General features: G+C 41.5%; 1 protein-coding gene across 1 annotated transcript in view; it reads right to left on the reverse strand.

Annotated features, from left to right (window-relative positions):
• LOC123520944 (zinc finger protein 79) overlaps positions 1-14165 on the reverse strand; it is a 37842-nt gene extending 23677 nt beyond the window's left edge. Inside the window, exons 1-3 of the mRNA XM_045283878.1 lie at positions 13951-14165; positions 11060-11165; positions 10532-10618 (exon numbers count right to left, since the gene is read on the reverse strand). Of these exons, the coding sequence (XP_045139813.1) occupies positions 10532-10618; positions 11060-11165; positions 13951-14103 (346 nt within the window). The 5' untranslated portion in view covers positions 14104-14165. The remainder of the gene's footprint in view (positions 1-10531; positions 10619-11059; positions 11166-13950) is intronic.
• Positions 14166-23040: the final 8875 nt, after the last annotated feature.

The raw sequence follows: 23040 nt of genomic DNA on the forward strand, positions 1-23040 counted from the left end.
CTGTTCCATTTCCTTGCTGTTCTGTTGCACTCCCTTAGTGTTTTGCCTCGGTGTGGTGGGATCAGATCAGGCAGAATTCCCACACTGTGTCTCCAGTGTTGTCCCCTGTAGGGGGGCTATGGGTCAGTGAGGGACGTCATGTCTCATAGTGGGGCTGGCCATGTGGTCCTCTCTGTGGATTGGCTGCTCTGAGAGGGACCATTGTCCTCAAGGCCTGGTGGGCCAGGATGTGCTCCACTCTCTCCTCCTCCCCCTTCATCTGCTCCTGTGTGTTTCGTTCAGAAATGTCCCTCTCCTGGAGATGCAGATTCAATGCCATCCTTTGAAATAAATTCTTCGGGTGGGGGGAGGGGCAGGTGTCCACATTGTATTGGGATTGGGGCCGGACCCCCAGACCTCTTGTGTGGTTCTTTTCTTTTGCTTCTTTTCCAACCTACCCTCCCTCTCTGTCCTCTTTCCACTCTCCCTCCTTCTCAGGTTGGCCTTTTTGTAGTCTTCAAAGTCTTGCCCTTTGTGTGAAAATCTTTTTTTCCCCCTTTATAATAAAGATGTCATGAAATATTTATTTTTGTAAGATGGGTGTTTGTATGTCTGTGTTTCATTCTTTATTTCTTTGGTCTTGAATATCTATGAAAGTGTAGAGGTGGAATCCAACTTGTCAATCAGATTACAGCCTAATGATGCTCCGTGGGGAATGTGGTTACCAGGGGTGTGAGGGGAAAGAAGGAAAGGGAAGCAGTAGGCTAGAAGGTAGACAGGTATTGACTTGGGTGAAGAGGAGGTAGGATTCTATAGGAATAATTCCAGAATGGGGGAGGGGCAGGGCAAGCTTTTGGGAGGTTTGATAAGTACTTGAGTTGTTAAATAAAAAATTATCTCAACTGTAAACCCCTACCTGATTCACAATAAAAGTTTTAAAAATTTAATGGCATAAACATTTAGGAAGAAAACCTCGCTACTTTGGTAAGGGAACAATTTCTTAGACATAACAAAAGCAGACACATAAAAGCAAAAAGGATAACATGAACTTCATCAAAATGTAAAACATTTGCTCTATAGGTCACTGTTAAGGAAATGAAAAGACAATCTCTAAACTAAGAATCTAAACAAAGTACTGTTTTATTAATTGACAAAAGATTTTTACACTTCACTGAAGAAGATCCCACGTGTTGAAGCATGTAACTGCACCACAGGGTTTTCCTGACTATAATCTCTATGCCAGCAAATTGCCAGGCCCTTTCTTCCATGGTTCCACTGAGTGGGTTTTATCTGCCAACCTTTTGGTTACCAGCAGAGTGCAAACCATTTGTGCTACCCAAAACCTTAACAAGGATACACTGTTGGCCAATGAGGTTGAATAACTGTCCAACATCATTAGTCATTAAGAAAATGCAAATGATCTCATTGAAATGAACTTATTGCCATTAAGTCGTTTCTTGACTCATAGCAACCCTGCAAGACAAGGAAGACGTGTCCCTGTGGGTTTCTGAGACTTTGGTAACGCTTTACAGGAATAGAAAGCTCCTTTCTCCCAGGGAGCAGCTGCTGGTTTTGAACTGTTGACCTTAGGGTTAGCAGCCCAATGTGTAAACACTACACCATCAGGGCTCCAGGAAAATTATATCTGCATTAATTACTACAAAATACTTATTGTTATTGTTAAGGTGCAATCAGGGAGGCTCCAAATCATAGCAACCTTGCATACAATAGAATAAAATGTTGATCAGTCCTGTGTTATACTCACAATTGTTGCTATGTCTGAGATTACTGCAACCACTGTATCAAACCATCTTATTAAGGATCTTCCTTATTCACCGGTTCTCAACTTTACCAAGCATTATGTTCTTCTCCAGCAACTGGTCTCTCCTGATATGTCCAGAGCAAGCAAGAGGGACATCTTCTTATCTTGGTCCTAAAAGAGCATTCTGGCTATACTTTTTCCCAGGAAAGATTTGTTTGTTCTTCTATGATAACACTCATTATCTTTGCCAATAGAATTCAAATGTGTTCATTGTTCTTCTTTGGACAGTATAGTCCAGTTTTTGCATGCAGATGAGGTAATGGAGACTGTGACTTGAATTGGTTTAAACAGTTATCTAAGTTACCTGTGCTTTTAAGACATTTTGCAGATTTTCACATTCCTTGACTGGTGCTACCATGGGCATTGATTGTTAATCCAAGAAGACTGAAATCCTTGATGTCAATTTATTTGGCCTTTATGATATAGTTCACTGGTCCAGTTGTTTTCCTTTCTTCTTTGTATTCAGATGTAATCCATCCTGATGGCTAAATTCTTTAACCCTCATCTGTAAATGTTTCAATCTATCTTCACTTTAGAAATGCAAAGCGGCCACTTGTATATTTCCGGTTATTAATAAGCCTTCCTTCAATCCCAATGCTGCATTCTTCATATAGCTCAGATCCTTGTATTGTTTGTTTAACAGAGATGGAATACAAGGTGAACAAAGACAACACTGCTGCACACCCTTCCTAATTTTTAAGACCAGGTAGCATCCTTTTGTCTGTTCAAATGACTATCTCTTGATTCATGTACAAGTTCCACAGGAGCACAGTTAAGTATTCTGGAATTCTCAGTCTTTGCACCATTTTCCATGATTTGTTGTGGTCCACAGTCAAATGCTGTTACACTCTGCCTTTAGACAAACTGTATTTGGCATGAACAGTACCTCTCATCCACATACTCTTCTGAATTGAGCTTGAAATTCTGGTAATTCCCTATTGATAATATGGCTGCAGCCATTTTAACTATCTTCAGCAACACTTTGGTAGCATATATGAATATTTAAAAATAATTTCTGCAGTCTGTTCAAATGCCTTTCTGTGGAATGGGCAGAAATATGGATCTTTTCCAACCAGAGAATGAAACAAATAAAGAATATTAATAGTGTATGCTGATGAAATGTGGAGTGACTAGATCTCTCCCACCTTGATGATGAGAATGTGTACTGTACAAACTTTGAAACCACTTCTTTCATAAGTAAATATACATTTCCTATATAAAACAGCCAATCCATTCCTAGCTATTTTCCTAGAGAATGAAATTTTATACACACACAAAACCTGTACACAAAGTTTATAGCAATTTTATTCAAAATCATCAAAGCCACCCAATTAAAATGACCTTCAATGGGTGAGTGGACAAAAATACTTTCATTCATGCATGGAAAACTACTCAGGAAAGAATAAAATAACATGCTGAATGAGACTTGAAGTTATTATACTTAGAAACAGAAAATGTTCGGCATCTTGATTGTAGTTATGGTTACACAAATATATATATAGGTCTTAAAACTCATAGAACAATGGAAGGAGGAAGGATAAAGGGAGGGGGAGAGGAAGGAAGCAGGGAGACTATAGTCAAACATATACACATGTTCAAAATTACAATAGTGGTTATACAATTATTACATTTGCCAAATTCATAGGTCATTGTAAATGAATTTTACTCTGTGTAAACTTCAACAAAGTTGTTTCATTTTCTCCTAAGTCAAAAGTCAATTTCTTTGTATGACAAGTAAACTCACAAACATCCGAATACAAAATTAAGAGCAAGACAAATAAATAAGCTATGCAGAATGAAAGAGAGGACCTAACTAAAGATTGAATGGAAACTGAAAATAAAAGATAGTTTGAATTTAATGGCAAAAAGCAGATCTACTTTTAGAAGAAACTAATTTAAGCAAAAGTAATTCAAGAAGAAATACAAAATCAAAATAGCTCCTAAAACCAGTCAAAACACACACTACACACATTGCAATCAATTGTTTGATAGCTGAATGCAGCTGAACATTCAGGAAATCAGTCTCTTTTTAAAACTGAGTAAATGACAGGAATGCAAAGATTCTCTATCATTTAAACTGTGATATACCACACTGACAGATTAAAGATAAAAAGTAAAGATTAAATGCTTGCAAAGAAAACTTATAAGAAAGGTAAACAAGCGCATTCCATTATATTCAGCCATTTTTATTGAGCTACATCATAAAACATACACAATGGATAGGTCACATAAACAACTACATCAACAATGCCTATACTTAGAGCACTGGATAGCTTCCAAATACTTTTGCAATTATCTACCTAACTCTAGCCACTCTTGAGTAGGTATTATATTAAAATTATGTAAATATATTAAATGAGGGTTTCAATAGATTTAAAAGGTTAAAGTGATTTGTTCCAGATCTATTTTTATTCTAATTGTGTTGACTCTCTATATTGTTATATGTTAAATTAAACAGATATCCACATTCAAATTACACATAATTTAAAAAAATTAGTTCAATTATCCAGTGATTCTCATTTTTGGAAGATACAAATGCAAAACTTAACCCTATAAACTTGTTTAGAGTTTAAGTTTAACCCAATAGCTTATAGTGTCATATCTTTCCTTCTCAAATAAATCTATACTCCAAAAATAATATTGGCGTTTCCCCAACTTAAAACTATAGTTTTTTCAAAGTTTATAGCCTAGCAGTTTTTATATACAAACATGGCAACTTTTCTTTGGGGAACCGGTGAACATAACCAGTAGTCTTCCTTGGACTAATTCCTCTTCATACTAAGCCCTAACTGGTTCTTAATGGTCTATGTGTGCACCTTTAAGCTGTATTTGACACAATTTGACATGCCATTTTGATGTTCAGTATAACTAAAATCCTGGACAGCACATGAAAGCAAGCATAAGAATCTGAAAGATGGAGAAAAGGCGGATCCCTCGGGTAGTCTTTCTGCATCATAAATCCCAGACTAAAGAAGTGTTGAAGCACCCTACGGCCCAGATTTGACAAACATAGATGGGGAAAAACAAAACAAGCAATGTCTACTCTCTCTAGCCAAACAAATGGCCAGAAAAGAGTCAGCCTAGCTTACTTTAACTAAAGATTAGAGAAAATTATACTCCGATCCCCACCAACAGAGGTTGAATGGAAAATCTATCTCCACCCTCACTGGTATATAACAAAGCTCCTCAACCATCTTACCTTCCCCATTGGAGCTATAAGAGAAAGTATGCCAGGCAGTAACAACAACAAAAAAAGAGTACTCTTCTTCCTAGCCCCATAGTGCCAATGGGGAATTTGTGAGAAGACTGGACTTGAAACCTCAACCAGAAATGAGGCAAGCCTGCCTTTTCCCATATGTCAGTGGAGGCCAGTAATTAGGACTTTCATAATTGCCCAGTTATAATTAGGCTGCCCCCTTGAAGTGCACATGGGAGCAGTCATGAGACATATTGTTTTCTCCTGCCAAGGTAGTATCAACAGAGGCCTAGTGGGAATTTTAACTCCCTCTTACCCAGCAGTATGATGAACACGCTACACTCCCCCCACCCTTCCCACCCAGGGTTAACAGAGGCCAAATGGAAAATCTAGATTTCACATACCAACTAACAATAATTAAACAGTACTCTCCCCCTTTCTCTGATGGATCAATTTCAGAGGAGGCTTGCTAAAGCAGACTGAAATAAATCCAGAGTCTTAGATAATAACCGAAATATTCAGATTTCTAATAAAAACCATTCATCATATCAAGAACCATGGAAACCTCAGACTGTCCCACAAATGGTACAACAACTAAAACGACCTGAAAAGGGCTTTTGAGCAACTACTGTAAAAATGCCTCGATGGACAAATACAAACATGCCTCAAATACATTTAAGAAGAGAAAGTCTCGTCAGCAAAAGAACAAATAAAAAAGACGATATAAAGATAAAATGGGACTGGAAAATAGAACCAATAGAGCTCAATGATGTGCTACACAGCAGAATGGAGGGGACCATGTAAAGAAGCCGTGAACATAATGAAGACAGTAAAATTATTCAATCTTAATAACAGAAAGAAAAATGACACACATACATATAAATATGCATATACATATTTAGAGAAGGAAACTCAGGAATTTGTGGAATTATAACAAAATATATTCATGTCATTGAATTCTTGGTGAAGTTGGTGGATGGAATGTTGACAAAGTATTCAAAGAAATTATGGCTCAAAAATCCCCAAATCAGGCAAATGATACTGCAGATTTAAGAAGAGGAATAAACCCTAAACAAATTCCAAAGAAATCCACACCTAGATACGCCATAGACAAACTTCTGAAAACTAAAATAACTGCACTCAAAATAATAACAAAGTTCCAATGGGAATATATACAAAGATGTTGTCTGCCTTTACTTAAAATACCCAGTATTTTGAAGCTTTCAACAATCTAGTACGCAGTTTAAATTCAAATCTACAACTTCAAGTCTACAACTGCCATTTTACCATGGTGTAAAAGTCTAGGGCACAAACTACATACAGCTGAGGTAAATCTTTATAAATAAGCACATTCTCAGGTGACTTGAAACATCAAAGGGCTCCTCTGTACTCTCCCTTTCTAAGCTGTAGGTCATAACCCTTGCAGTTAAACATTAATCAATAAGCAAGAGCTTAAAGACACAGGGTAGAGAAGTAGATCACCCAGGCCAAGCAAGATTCCTTTGCTTAAAGTGTAAAGTTGCCTGCATGTAAACTTTGTGATGAATTCTACTCACTAACATCTACTATTTTCCCTGGTTATGAGTACACAGTTGAGTGGTTTTCTCAACCAACATAACCTGGGCACATCCCCAGCTTCTTCATGTCTTTCGGCTCTTGAAGGGCCCCTGGTGGAAGAGTGGGCTATGCACTGAGCTGCTCACTGAAAGGCCTGTGGTTCAAGTCCACCAGCCACTCACTGGACTACAATAAGGTAGTCTGCTTCAGTAAAGACATTTAGTCCCAAAAACGTTAGGAAGCAGTTCTACTCTGACCTAGAGAGTAACCAAATCAGGATTTATAGATAGCAGAATTTATAGAAAGCAGTGGGTTTAGGATTGTACTTGGTATGCACATGTACTTAAGACTAAAGGCAATTCCCTTTCCACCACCATTCCTGACCTTGGGCAAACTTACTGGCATTTCTCTAACTCATTATTTCTACCCTTGAAATGTATCTAAAATTTCACCTCTGAGCATGATGAGATGACTTGGCCCATTCAAGATGTCTTCTTTTATCATGGCACATCCTAATTTTCTGTCAAGGATTTGGGAGTTTACATACATTAGAAATATTTTTCCTTTTTTCAACTAGGGAAACTCACAAGGTCCTGCATTAGAACATTTTAATGTTAAAAAATGTAAAAACCTGCTCAACAGTCTTGCTATGCCATGTGTGTTTGTGTGATTTGTAGCAATTTTAAATGTCCTTCTAGCTCTCACATGTACAATGCCTCATAAGGATTTTGAATGCAATGCGTTTGCAGCCATCCTTATCCAGTATGAATTCTCTTTTGTTGGCCAAAGGCTGAATGCCCACTAAAGGCTTTTCCATAGTCCTCGGTTTTCCCCCCAGCATGAGTTTTCTGATGTTGGGAAAGGGAAGAACTTTGGCTGAAGGCTTTCCCACATTCTTTGCACGTATAGGGTTTTTCTCCAGTGTGCGTTTTCTGATGTTTAGTGAGAGAAGAGCTCTGGCTGAAAGCTTTCTCGCAGTCTTTACATTTGTAAGGTTTCTCTCCAGTGTGTGTTCTCTGGTGACGGATTAGTGCCGAGCGGTCACTGAAAGCTTTGGCACAATCATTACACTTGTAGGGCTTCTCCCCTGTGTGAGTTCTCTGGTGCTGAGTTAAAGCTGAACAGTAACTAAAAGCTTTCCCACATTCATGGCATTCATAAGGCCTCTCTCCAGTGTGAGTTCTCTGGTGCTGAATAAGGCCTGAACGGTCACTAAAGGCTTTCCCACATTCATTACATTTATAAGGTTTCTCTCCCGTATGAATGACCTGATGCTGGGTAAGGAATGTGCTTTGGCTAAACGCCTTCCCACATTCATTACATTCATAAGGTTTCTCTCCAGTATGAATTCGCTGATGCTGCGTGAGATAAGAACTCTGATTAAAGGCTTTTCCACATTCATTACATTCATAAGGTTTCTCTCCAGTATGAATTATATGATGTCGAATAAGGGCTGAGCGGTGACTGAAGGCTTTCCCACATTCATGACATTTGTAAGGTTTCTCTCCAGTATGAATGCGCTGGTGTAGAGTAAGGTGTATGCTCTGGCTAAAGGCTTTACCACAATCATTACATTCATACGGTTTTTCTCCTGTGTGAATTCTATGATGCAAGACAAAAGCTGAGTAGTAACTGAATGCTTTCTCACACTGATTACACTTCCAAGGTTTCTTTCCAATTAAATCTGAATTTTGTTTTAAATTCTTTTCAAGTGAATCACAATTCTGTAGTCTCTCCCCTTGTTGTTGAACAAGTAATGATCTCTGACTAAAATTTCTCCCATAGTCATCACACTGGTAACTCTTTTCACTACATTTCTTCTGAGTGACAACTTCTTGTACTGAATGCTTCTCGTGGTTTTCCTGCTGACTCTCTAAAGAATCCTTACACTCGCTGGAAGCTTCCTTTGGAAATCTTTCTGTTAACACCCCAGGGGCTGAACTCTCTTCAAAAAATCCATGCTCAGGAGTCAGCTCCTTGCTTTCCAGCCTTGTTACCCTCTCTGCAAGAAACAAAAAAATATATATACTATCTCTTGTATTGAGAGAAAGCTAATGGCTGCATTAGGAAAATAATACATATAGGGCACACATTAATCTGAAAATTCTAAAAAAGGGTCTTACCATCTTGAGAGGAGATGAAAAAAAGAGTTGAGTGAAAAAACTACAGTTGGATGAAATAAAAAAGTAAGCAGGTAATCAGTATTTCTGTAGCCATAAGAAAAGGAAATTAGAACAAATAAGAGAGAAAACGGTTGAATAGAGGTGGTGTGGGGGAATAGCAGATTTAAAAAACAGGGTCTTGGGGAGACTAGATTGGAATCAGAGGAAAATGGTCTCCCAGGGACTGCCCACCGTTACCACCTCCTCAGAGCCATCATTCCATACCTTCAGAATCACAATCTTTAGTTGATATTCTTGTCATCAAACAATCCAATATGTCCCAATGCTGCCAAGAGACTTCTCAAACCATCCCTCTAAGCATACTACACATTAACCTCTATTCCCTCCACTATATTTACTAAGACACAAATTGTGGACGTGATCATTCAAAGTGGCCCATATATACGAATTCAAATCCTCACAGTGTTTAGTAACTGGGAAGCATAACATCTTTGAGCCCAACCTTGGCAAACTATAAAGAGTGAAATACGTTAGAACCTTTTTCCCTCCCACTAGCAAACAGTGCGCATGGAGACAAAGTAAAAATCCAGGAATTCTGATCGAATCCCACCTTATATGGTACCCCCTCCACAATCCTGATCTTCCTAGAAAAAAATTGGAAAGGAAACATCACTGCTAAAAATGTTTACATACTTTCAAACTGACATGGTCATAAATACTCATTCCAAGCATAAACCTACATGAAACAAATCAAAACAATACAATATTCTCAACTAAATTATAATGTTCAACTCATTGAACTTTGACCAAGTCTTAAAGTATGAATAGGTAGAAATAGGCAAAGAGAAAAAAAGGGATTTCCAGTTAAGGAGAGTGGAAGAATCAAAGTCCCAGATGTTCCTGAAAAAGCCTGGTTAGTGGCAGATGCTAAGGGAACTGTCTACCTGGTGTTAAGAAGAGTTCAAGTTATAGACAGAGACAAGTAGCTTAGACAGATAGGCTGAGGCTTGAAAAGAATGCAGCGAATACAGACTGGCAGAGTAAATATCAAAAACTCACGGTAAGAATCTAGCAGTTTCCTCAATCATAATACAAGGAAAAGAATAAAGAAAGAACACTTAGTTGATTGTCTATGGCAATAATTCAGTCTGACAAAAGCAATAATGTCAAATTGATGACATTTTTCAAAGAAAAAATTGCCAGGACTTAATCAAAAGCCATCATTTGTCTGGCATATATCCAGATATTGTTCTAAACATTTTTCTTCTATGATTTCATTTAAACCTTATAATAAATTCTATGAATGTTACTATTATCTCCATTTTACCATTGGGAAATTTGAGGTACGGAGAGCCTAAATCACTTGTTAAAGGTCACAGAGACAGTAACTGTCTCAGGTTAGCTTTAAATGCAGGAAGGCCGCTTCCAGTGTCTGCTCTCTTAGCACTATGCAGTCTGCCTCTTCTTAAACAGACAAAGGAGAGCCCAGAGATAGCTTGTAGTTAGTAGATAAAAGAACAACGGTGAAATAAAAATGTGAATAAAGCCTGGTTTACAGCCTTGTTGATAAGCAAGTGATTAACAAACATTAAAATGTTTATTTCATTCCACATTAGTTGGGAAATAAAATTGGACTGAAAGGGTGAGATCTACTTTCTATAAAACCAGGTGATGGCTTTATAACAGCCACTGGCGCTGGGATGTGGCACAGGGGAGACAGACTTTCAACTTTTCCATGGTTCTAGTGAACTCTGCAAGGCTCCTCCACCAGCATCTCAAAGATACTTTTCCCAAAGGCCATCTGGGTCCTGTTTTCATTGTTAAGCATCTCCCCCTTTAGCAACAATCACTCACCTGGGCTGGGTGCTTTGGGGACTTCTCTCTCCAATTCCCCCTTTCGTTCCAACTGAGAAATTACATCAGGTTTAGAGATTGGAAGCCCTGCTCATGGAGACAGAAAAAGGTGCCAGTAAAGAACTCAATGTTGGTTGCTAGGTCTTTCTCAAAGAGAAAAATATTGGTACTGAGATTGATAGGGGCTTATGTCAAGTTCAGGACAATTAAATCACCTGTTTTTACCTCTGACCATTGAAAAAATAAGTACCTATTTTCACCAGAGGTATTTTTTGCTAGAACTTTGTCTCAATATCCTTGGCCAGGGAGTAAAGAAAGATGATACAGTTTAGCTTTGACCAGTAAGAATAATAAAAAAATAAAGTGTTGCTTTTAACTCTAAGAATATTAAAATTGTATCAAGAAACAAAAATCAGAAACTGCCTGACTTGGGTATTGTGGGGATTAAAGATCTTCATATCTAAGGACCTCAGAGATCCTAGAAACTGGGGAAGCATTGGGTAAATGCACAAGGAGAGCCATCCTTACCCAACAAGACCAGACTCCTATGCTCCTCAGGCACATCTCTCTGAGAAGGGCTCAGCTGTCCCCACTGTGTGAAAGCGTCAGCCATACCCCTGATCATCACTGATTCCTGAAAGACCAAATAAGTAAGTGCTCACACCAAGGGACCTTCTTTCTACAGGCCTTTGGCAAACTGAAATTGACAGCATACAGGAAGACAGAAAGGATAGGACCGTTATACAAAATGATTTTTAATAGCTCGACTAACACTATGATTCTCTATTGCATTGATAATACATAAACCCATTCTTTGCCTCCATACATCAGAGCCAAATGTTACCTGAAATCAGGAGGGACAAGTACCCTCAATGTAAAAACCGAAGATACAAAGGTATTAGTTTAAATATCAATAAATTAAACCATGGAACTAAAGAAAGCCTAGCAACTTAGATGTAGGAGAAAGAAGAAAATACAATTATGAATTAAGTATTCTATTACTAACCCAAATATTTCAATTAAAACCCACCCCAAGGGGCTCAAAATCAAGGCCAGGCCATTCTGTTTGTGAAAGGTCTCAGCCTTGAGCCGTCACAATGCTGCGTGGCCACACATGGGGTCATCCTGAGTTGGAAGAGACTCCAGAGCGGCTGGTTTTGTTTTTTTGCTTTTTGTTATAAAACAAAGGGATTGAAGAAATGTGAAATACTTTTCTCTACTTTTATCCTTGGAGAATACAAGCAGTTCAGTATGTATTAAAATTAAGATTTGCTGCACAGAGCACACACTATAGATTTGTGTGAGTACCTCAAGCCCAAATGATTACAAACATTCTCAAAATGGCACCAACTCTAATTCATCATATGATTCCTCCTTCACTCTCTGCTTCTTTCCAGTAGCTCAAAAGTGTGCCACGGTCGCTTCTGCCCTTTTTAACACACCTTTTCCTGCTCCTGAGTGTTTTTCCTCCTGCTCCATCCTTTCAGGTACTTGAATCCTGTTCAGATTTCAGCTCTTAACTTGGGTGTTATCTCCTCAGAGAAACTTTCCCTGACTCTCTTAATTGTAGCACCATGTTCCTTCCCTCCCCTTAAGAGGACTCTGTAATTAATAGAGGTCTGTACCAATAAGTTCCTTGGCAGAGGACACCACGTCTGTTTTGCTCACCAAAGCAACCCCAGTGTCTGACACAGAACAGGAATGATGTAAATATTTGTTGACTATTTGAATGAAGGACAAATGAACAGGAATTCATAGAAACAAATTTAAAACAATTTTGTTTTATAACAAAAAGCAAGGTTTTCTATAAAAAGAAGCATGGGAACAGAGGTGGAGAGGTAAACCTAAGTGTTTATCAAAAACTGAAAACATTGCAAGACTGTTGATTCTAGCCTAACCGAGATCTGGATGATAGGCACCGTTTTAGTTTTGCTACTAAAATGTAGGTAGAGAAAACAGGGAAGGTGATATTCCATTGACTCTGTTTACTGCTAATAGTACAAATGGCTAATGAGATTTCCAATTCTAAATACTATAGTTTGATCAGAAACCGAAAAAAAAAAAAGTTTTGGGTTGCTTATAAATTACTGTTGTATCCCTCTTTGAACCACCACTTTGGGCATATTCCCCTGAATGTACATAGAAATAAAATGGTTAATTTGATTTACATTCAGCATCTAAAGTTCATGACCAAGACCTCCCCAAACTGGTAAAAACAATGCATATAATAAAAGAGAAGTTACTAGAACTGAGTGTTTTGAAAATCCCTTCCCTCTTAATTTAAGCTTATTGTCCTTTAAGGCCATATGTCTCAAGAGTTATCAGCAGAAGCAATGTGCATTTGTGTCGTTGTCTTCTTTAATAAGCAATGCTAACTGTAACAGATTAACGGGTGGTTTCCGGGCAACTGAAGCTCCCTGAGAAAACCTCCACCATCAATCTCATTTCCGGAGCTGCCGCTTAGGTGAGGGTACCAGTGCTTGACGCCCCGGCAGAGCAAGCGCACACTGTCCAGCAGACGCTGCTGACCTCTTCTCCTCTTCCCTCTGAAAGGGACGCAGATTAGAGCCAAGACTGACTTTCTCTCCCATCATTTCACAAGGATCAACTGTACCTGTACACTAGAAGGCCAGGTGCAAAATAGACAAGGAACCCTAGCACCTTTACCATAGTGTCTCCCTTCCATGTGCAAGGCCAGCTCCGACTGAAGCATCTTGACCAATCTTCTCTCTTCATTTAGTTACAGCATGTTTTATCTGCATGAGCCTCTAAAAACCTTCCTGGGCCTGTTTGCCTCTGAAATACGATCCAATATAGATTTTTCTTGTGGTCTGGCCACAACATACCCAAGATTGCCTTACCACACTCCAGTTTGCACCACAGTTACACACACACACACACATACACACACACCACACTTTGAAGACTTCTCTCTCATCACTTGAAAACTTTTTTTGCCAAAGTTGTACCCTCTTGGAATATTACTTTATTCTACTTTCAAACTAAACACTCTATCTTGTTTTTCCCAGGCCTAGAGAACGGAAAATACCCTCCCTGGCCCTTTGTCATTTCTGAATTTTTAAAGGTCCATTTCTTCATGCCATTTGACTATTTTCCTATGTATATCTCATCTCCTCAGTAGACTCTATGAGGTAGGCGTAACCACCTTCATTATTTTGCCTTTAACAGAAAGCCGACTAGAGTCCTGCACAGACAGTAAGCGCTCGCACACTAAATAGGTAGAGAAGAGACGACGGTAAAAGGGAAAGGGTTTTCAAGCCGAGAGCATTTCCTGTGAGGTTCTTCATGAGTCAGGTTATCAAGGTGAAACCAGTCTTTGAGAAACCCCCTAACAATGGAAGGAAAAACACCAATATTCTAAGAACAACAACAATAATTTTTTAAAAATCGAAAGCTACCTGGGAGCTAGGGATCAGCAGGTTAGTGGTCATGCCGATTCCTTTTGAGTTTCCAGTACGGGGAAGGTCCCAGTCCTCAGCTGGTGATCCTAGCAGTGCAGATAGGAGCCATGAAGATTCCTCTTGCCTAGTAGTAACCTCAGAAACCGCCATACACCAGCTACTTGTTGTCAGAGAAGGGTCAACATAGTGAGCCAAGGGATAATACTCAGCATTCCAGAAACAAGAAAACTGATAATAATTCTGCTTTAGGTTCCTCTTCTGCCCGTAAATGCCAGGAAAACTCCTATGAGAATCTGGACACATAAATATACATATATTTCTCTCCCACTCAAAATAATACTGTCTTGTCAACCTGTGCCTCGCTTTTGATTCATTCCTGTGTGACTCCAGGCTCATGGGATAAATCAGACTGTTCATGTGTGCCATTGAAGTCTATTCCAACACATAGGGACCTCGTAGCTCAGAGTAGTGTTGCCTCCCGGGGTTGCTAAGCCTGGATGGGGATCCTTACAACAACAGACTGTCAGGCCTTTGCTCCTGAGGAGCGAGTTCAAAATAATGACCTATTGGATAGTGGCGGAGAGCTTAACTCTTGCACCACCAGTACTCTTGATCTAAAACTAAACTAGTTAAATTATTTTTGAGAGTAGTCTTTCCAGACATAACACGGACTTTTTCTGAAAATGATGTCTTGTAGGGAAAAAATAAGATTCTAAACAAATCGTAGGACTTGTCGAATCCTTCCTTTCACCTTCTTCTGCCAAATGGGTATAACATTCTCCTTTCTACTGCTTTGTGAGGGATAAGAAGGGGGGAAAAATCATTATTAGAAGCTAACTTGTCTGATCTATTGATCTTGTGGGGCAAAGGGCAGCATCTAAAACCAAACCCGTGTCTATGGAGTAAACTCGAATTCATGGCGACCCCATGCGTTACGGAGTGGCATTGAGCCTCATGGGATGCTTCTTGGCTACTATCATCCTGTTAGCAGATGATCAGGCTTTTCTTACGCGGCATAGCTGGGGGGTTTTGAACCACCAACCGTCCGGTTATAGTAGACAAGCACAGTTCGCACCACCCAGAGGCCACCTAGAGGAGGCATACAGCACCCTACAGTCCGGCAAGGCTAACAAGGCGACGGGCTCTCCCTCAACACCCCAGCGTGGCCATCTGGTAAGAGGGGGGCTCTCTCATCCGGCTATGTGCACATTCTCCTTCCTGAGCCTGCCTAGCCCGAGAACAACCTTCCTTCTTTTCTTTCTCTCCAGGTGGCACCCTCTGAAATCCTCACCTCGGCCCCGGGCTCCAGGGTGACGCCCTCCTCGTGCCCGCACCGGCTCAACGCGCGCGGGGGTGAAAAAGACACAAGGGTCGCGCTCGCGGGAGGGGAGTGGAGGGTCCCACCGCTCGGATCGGTCCAGAGGCCGGGGAACGCGGCCCGCGACCCTCGCTGGGCAGCCCGGCGACCCCCACCCTGAGATCCTCCCACTGTCTTCCTTTCGGCCACTCAGACTTAGAAGGATAGCCCCCCTCTACTCCGAGTCCCACCTCACGCCCCACGTGCAGGAAGCTCCGACCAGGCGACAACGGCATCTAAGCAGCAGCAGGGCCAAGTCGCGCCAGCCCGACCGCGATGCTGAACTACAACGCCCAGAATCCTCCTCGGGACGCGGCTTGCGTCCCTGGACGCCACTTCCCAGAGGACCTCGCGACTCTCGGGCAGACTGCTTTCGGTGCGGTTGCTGGTGCGGTGCTTCGCGCCCCGCGACCCGGACTCCAGGAGCGTTGGGTGGCCCAGAGCTCCTATCCACGGACTCTCAAAGGTCCGCCCCTCCCTCGTGGTGACTCTGGGCTCCGCCCCTGGAGGACGTTCCCGGCCGCGTCAGACTTCGCCCAGCTAGAGACAGTCGCTCCTTGGCTACTGTAACCTTCAAAGGACCACGCCCATCATTGACCCACTTACCTCCTCTCCGAAGCCTTTCCAAGCGGAGCCGCCTGCATCACAAAGGATGCATAGCTCCCGGTCTTGGGAAGATTTTGTTTTATTTGAGGCTTCCGATTACTGCATTATAAGCATGCATCACACTGCCCCATGCCCACCTCTACCGTGCCTCCCAGATACATTGGGCCTATTGTGACGGGGACAGGGGTCACCTGATTTACTTCAAGTAACCAAGGCTATTTATTTGTGCTGGGCCTAGGAATTAGGAAAACTGGAATCTCAACCCTTGCCTCGCTGCAATCCAGAAACTGTCATGCTTCCAAGAAGAACTAATACTGGTACCGCTGACCTCACGGAGACCGGAACTTGAAGGAGAAGTAACTCAGGCTGCCAGTGAGCTCTAGGAATCACCTACCAGGCTAGTGTGTGTTCTAGCTTGGCTTCCGATAACCCAGTGGCTAATGTTCTTTTCAGTTAAACTTCCCCTGAAAGACAAGCCCTATTTGGCCTAAGCACGTCCCTGTTTGGGTGTAAGTCACTGTGTCTGTTTGTCCTTGCTTGCTGTCGTAGAATTCCCAGCTTTTAGCTAAGCATCATGCTTTCAAAAGTAACGACATTTCTCATCACACCTGTCTGTACAGGGAGAGGCGGTGGGGAGATGGAGATGAGAACTAAAAGGATTCTTACAGAGAAGGAAGCCTTCCTCTTGTCCATTCCTTCATGCTGGTTGGAACATAGACATAATCACAAGTCATCATAGGCCAATTAGAAAAGGTTAACAGCCTAGGGATGCCAAATCAGCAATATAGAGGAAACTGAGCCCTGAGCAATCAGATAAAAGGGAGATGGATAAGCTTCTATCTTGCATGAGCCACTGTTACTTTGGGTCTGGGCTACACACATAGCCATGCTTGTCTCCCAGCTGTCTATTGACTGGCTGCGTTTGGTCCAATTAGCTAGGGCTGAAGGCAGGGGCCTGCCATAGCTAAAAGTAGATGGAGGGAGTCTCCTTGGGATGGACAGTTTCCTTCAGAAGATGTTGTGCATGGAACACACCAGCAACACAGACCTTTCTTCCTTTCCCTAACCATTCCTGTCACGAAATCCCTTCTCTCCTCTCTGCCCTCATCTGACTTGATAAACAGGATCCTCCCTCTTCCTGGAAACACTTTCTGCTTTTCCCCCCCCTTGCTTGGTCATTCCTTCTGAGTCTACTTGGGTAGTTCTTCCTCTCCTCTCCAACCTCCAAACCAGTGGCTCTCAAATATTAGTCTGATCAGAATCAACTGGAGGGCTTGTTAAAACTATCATCTCTGTTCAGGAGGCTTAGCCTAGAGCGGAGACTTTGAATTTCTAGATCCCAGGTGATGTTGAAACTCCTGGTCTGTGAGCCAACTAAATATTAAAATGCCCAGGCCTCAATCCTTGCATATCTCTCCTTTGTCTTTCAACAATTACACCCTAGGTAATCGCATTGATCCAAGCGTAGTCAACTCCCAATATATATCTCCACCTTGGACCTCAAACCTGGCCTCTTAGACTTACCTGAACAGCCAGCTCCTTGAACTCTCTACTTGGATGTTTAATAAATAACTCTAATAAGGAATAACCCTCCTCATTACCCATTGCTACACCTCCTCCATCAAGTTTTCTTATCTCAGTCAATGGCAATTACATCCTTCTAGAGCAGCGGTTCTCAACCTGTGGGTCTCGTCCCCTTTGGGGGTTGAATGACCCCTTCACAGGGGTCACCTGATTCATAACAGTAGCAAATTGACAGTTATGAAGTAACAAAAAAAATAATTTTATGGTTGGGGGGGGGTCACCACAACATGAACTGTATGAAAGGGTCATGGCATTAGGAACGTTGAGAACTACTGGTCTAGTGCCTCATTTCAAAAACCTTGGAATTATTCTTCTGTTTATCTCACACCCTATATCTAACAGTACATCCTCTTGCCTATACCTTCAAAGTATATTCAATATCTGATGACTTACCACCTCCATTGCTGTCACTCTGGTCCAAGCCTCCATCTTTTGCCTAGACCAATGCAATGTCTTGATTGATCCTTCTACACTTCCTGCCTGTTTTGTTCTCAACCCCGTGGCTCCCCGTCTCATGCAGAATAAAAGCCAAAGCACTTCCATTGGTGCACCAAACCAAAGAACCCAAACCTTTTGCTACTGAGTCCATTTGGAGCCGTGGCAGGTCCGCGTGTTATCCAGTAGAACCGAGCTCCGGAGGGTGTTTTCGACACTAGGTGAGTGTGAACTGTTAGCCTGTAGGTTACTCGTAGTTGGTAGGTCCAGTCAATCTTGATTCATAGGAGCCTCATGTGAGAGAATAGAATTGCCCCGTAGGGTTTTCTAGACGGTAATCTTCTCATTGTCCTTACGGAACCCTGGTTGCATAGTGGTTAAGCGTTGTGCTGCTAACTGCAAGGTCAGTGTGAAACCACCAGCCGCTCCTTGGGAGAAAGACAGGGCTTTCTACTCCCATAAAGAGTTACTGTCTTGAGCAGAGCATTTGAGGCCGTCTTACAGAGACATCAGAAGGAGCTGGTCCTCTTTCTGTGCTCAGCGCAGCCATGGCTTGTGGATCCAAGAAGCATCTTAATCGCGAAGCTGCTTAAAAGCTTTGCATGCTGGACAAACTGTTGTGTTTCTCATCATCCACCCACTGGTCCCTGCGAGCTGAGAGAAGGTCTCCCGCTGACCATTGTTTAAAGAAATAGACTTAAGTATTCTCTGACTGGAGACGAAGTTAAGAAATATCCCTGGATCCAAAGACCAGGCTATTGAAGAATCAGGAACGTCTTTCTCCCCACCCAGTCACATACTTGGTTGGGTGCCCCAGGGCATCTCAGGGTGCCAGTGGCCTGGCAGACCCCTTCCCCAGCACTGCAGAGCCCATGGGGGGTGGGGAGAGTAGTGGTGGTGGGGTCACCTGCCTCTCACCACCTTTCCTGGGGTGGACCGGTGAATTTCTAATCTGCACTGGCCCCACAATTGAAATGGAGCTGTCAGGTAAGTGTTAAACTACTAACTGTGAAGTTGATGGTTCAAACCCAGCAGCTGCTCCATGGGAAAAAGATCAGGCTCTCTGATTCAGTGAATATTTGTAGTCCCAGAAAGCCTATGTGAGGTCATTCTGAGTTGGAATTGACTCGATAGCAGTGGGTTTTTGGATACTTCTACAGCAATTGAAACAGCCTGATACTGGTGTGACAAATAGACACATAGACCAATATAATAAGGATTCCAGAAAGAAACACATATTTTCATGAGGTCAACAGTTTTTTTATGAGGTTAAGTCCTTTCGATAAGGGATAAAAGAGTCTTCAGTAAATGGAGGGAACATTGAATTTACAAATACTGAAACATGAAACAGGATCCATGCCTCATACCATACACACAAAACAAATTCAAGATGGATTAAGAGCCTACATGCACAAACTAAAACCATAAAATAATCAGAAAAACAGGCAGGGACAGCACTAATAGACCTAGTATTTAACAATGGATTATCTCATATAATAAGAAGAGCACAACATGCAAAAAACAAAACATATAAATGAGAACTCAAAAAATTAGCACCTTTTGATTATCAAGATATATATATATCTTGATATATATATATATATCAGAAAGACAAGTTTCTGACTAGCAGAATATCTTCAGAAACTATATATCTGACAGGAATCTAATAGCCAAAATACCTATGAAACTTTGACAACCTAACAACAAACAGACAAATAGCCTAATCATTAAGCAGGCAAAGGACATGCACAGACATCTCATCAAAGAGGACATTCAGATAGCCAACAAACACATAAAAAGGTGTTCAGTCATAAGTCATCAGATTATCATTAGTCACGAAATAAAAACCACAATGAGATACCATCTCATTCTCCCTAAGATTTAAAAATAACAACAAACAATGATAAAGTCACAGAAAAATAACAAATGTTGCATGAATGTGAGGAAATCTGAACACTTGCCATTGCTGATAAGCATGCAAACCGGTACTTCCATGGTGGAAAGAGTGGTGGCATCCCCTCAGAAAAGAGGACTGCCACTTGACGCAGAAATTCCCTTCTCTCTCTGCTCGAAAGCAGAAACTGAAAGAGACTGTGCACCAGTGCTATTGCAGTGCCAGTCACAAGGGCCAAAAGGGGGACAAAATGGGGTGCATGCGGACATTGTAATACTTCTCAGCCAGTAGGAGGAACAACGAACTCTTGGTGTCTACTGTGGATGGAACTTGAAGATGTTCTGTGGCACAAATTATGTCAATCACAAAAGAACAAATATTGGTGACCTCACTTATATAAAAAGATAAGAAAAAGCATCTATCGAGAGGTCAACATTTATTAGTGGCTACCAGGGATGAGGAAGGTGGATTAACAGTCACGGAAAAATCACAGTTTACTATTAGAATCAGATAGCCCATTGTTGTAATTACTGCCTAGAAGTTGTATGCCTGTAAATTTTTGAATTGTAAAACAAATAATATTGATAAGTTTAATGGCACTGGGGAATAAAAGACAAACTTGGTCAAAAGGAGGGAGGAGGGAGGGGGAGGAGGAGGAGGAGGAGGAGGAGAAAGCAATCAAATACATGGCATTGGGGAAACTGCTCCAAGAAGCTCCTTAAAGTGTCGAGGTTACATTGCTTACTGTGCCTGACCCAAACCATGGTATTTTCAATCTCCTCGTGGACACATGGAAGCACTTCACATGTATATGGCTTCAGGAGAGGATGTGAAGTTCAATTATGGACAGCCAGCCACTCTGCTGTACAGGACAGAATCCGATTTCCTGTTATTTAGGATGACTATGGGGTAGATGAGGTTTTCTACTTCCATAAAGAGTTGCAATCTCAGAAACCCACAGGGGCAGTTCTCCCCTGTCCCATAGGGTATACGCTATAAGCCAGAATTGACTCGATGGCAGTGAGTACTGGGTAGGCAATTTGTAGTCTGTGCCATAGTTAGCATTATTCAATGTTTATTGTCAGCATTTTAACTTTAATATTTGCAAATGGCTTTATCCGGAGGCTTGATAAAAATAACTAGATAAACTGAACTGTTGATCCTAGGATATTTAGTCACTTGTCTCTTCTGAAGACTTGGGACAGGTCTTGTACATATTTATATTGGGAAGGAAGCCACTTCCTAATTACATGGTCCCACTGCCAGAACCAGAGTCAGGTTCTACAGGCTGGGCAGCATACCAGAGGGCAGATCCTTCATCATTATGGGAATTGATTTTTTATGTGTGGATTCTGCTACGGGGCTGCACCATCATTCCATGGATTCTGTCTGAAGTTCCTGATTTCTGCTTCTTAACAGAATAAAAGGAGAAGTCTGCATTCATTCTCTATCCTTTACTCAGGGGATGAAAGATGAGAGTGTTAAGATAACAAAATAATTAATTGTGCTGCTGGCTTTTGTTGTTTTCTAATACCCATCAGTAACTTACCTTCATTTTGGTGTTCAGTATCTTATAGGTTCTCTGAAATCATTGCTTTGTTTTAGTAAACAAGAAGGTTGTAGATAGATGTGAGAAAGCCTACCTATGCTTCCATTGTGTAGACATGGATAGGACGGTCTACATTTCAGGATTGTGGGTGATGAGAGCACCATAGAACTTCCTTGCAAGATGTTGAACTACCTCGCAAGAGGTTGAGCCACCTCAAACGAAACAAACACAAGAAACTTCATTTTAGAGAAGAAATAAAGTGTGACATTAGGGTCCAGCCAAGAAGTTGGACCATCGCCAACAATTAACAGATGGTCCAAGGAGCCACAGCAAAAGTGTGGGGAACCCCAATAAGACTTGGCTGAACCTGACCGATGCCCAAAGCCAGCCAAGCCACCTAAAGTGTGGAGAAACCCGGTAAGACTTGACTTGAACAGTGAATATGTCAAAGAGGCAGCCAAGCTGTCCATTTAAACCTGGGTAGGGACACTGACTTTTAGAGAGCTAGGAACCAAGGAGACATCAACTCCTGCTCTCTCCAACTCTCCCCGGGTGAGTACACCAATGAAGGCCATGCTTATTGGGACGATGATGCTGGAATAATGATGTGTGTAGGGTGCTGCCTTTATGTTCTTATATTTGCTCTAATATTCTTATACCTAGTAGTTTAAGTTGATTTTATGATCCTTAGTAGTTTGAGTTATTTTAGACAGTGACAGTGGGTACTCATTTTGAGGGCAAGACAAGCACCACCTCTAATTGGATGTGCTGGCTTGGCTTTCAGTTCCAGTCTCATGATAGCTGGTTTGGTACTTGTGGTAGTTATATAATCTGTGGCCAATTTGAGAGGCTTATGAGTGAAGGGGTGGTGTCTAGTCTGTCAATCACTGTATAGCCAATGAGTCCTCTGTGTGGGCGTGGTCTTCCCCTAAGGATTCTGGTAATTCCTGTACTTCCTCCTTGGAGGTGGGAGACACTGTCTCTTGATTCACTCACTGCAGGACATCCCTGAGGAGAAGCCACATGGACCTATTCTTTTTTTTTTGGGGGGGGGGGACCTATTCTGATACAGCCATGGGAGCTGGAGAAGCCACATGGAGACCCCTGCCAGTGTTGAGATGCTTACAACGCCACTGGATCCACAAGACTTCCCACCCATTGGCCTGTGATATTCCTGCGTTAGGCGTCTTGCCTGTGTTTCATGAGTCTGAAGAGGACTTTATAGATTGGTATCAGACATATGGGCTAATATCGGACTTACGGACTTGGTCTGGACTGGGCTGGGATGTTTTCTCAATGTTCAATTGCTCTTGTATATAAAGCTCTTTCTTTTTTGGGGGGCAGGTACATTTTTAATTTTCACAACTGGAAATGCAAAAACACCCAGGGGAATTGAGCCAATTCCAACTCAGAGAGACCCTAGAGCATTACAGAACCCCTTTGGGTTCTGATGCTGTCTTTTTTTTTTTTAATAGTTTTATTAGGGGCTCATACAACTCTTGTCATAATCCATACACACATCAAGTGTGTAAAGCACATTTGTACATTCATTGCCCTCGTCAATCTCAAAACATTTGCTTTCCACTTAAGCCCCCGACAACATACATATATGCATGTTTATGAATCTGTTTCTCTCTAGCCCACCCAGACAGTACTGAAGGT

The sequence above is a fragment of the Echinops telfairi genome, unplaced genomic scaffold (assembly GCF_000313985.2).
Source record: "Echinops telfairi isolate 266 unplaced genomic scaffold, ASM31398v2 ScPeMD7_7467;HRSCAF=8505_1, whole genome shotgun sequence".
NCBI lineage: Eukaryota > Metazoa > Chordata > Mammalia > Afrosoricida > Tenrecidae > Echinops > Echinops telfairi.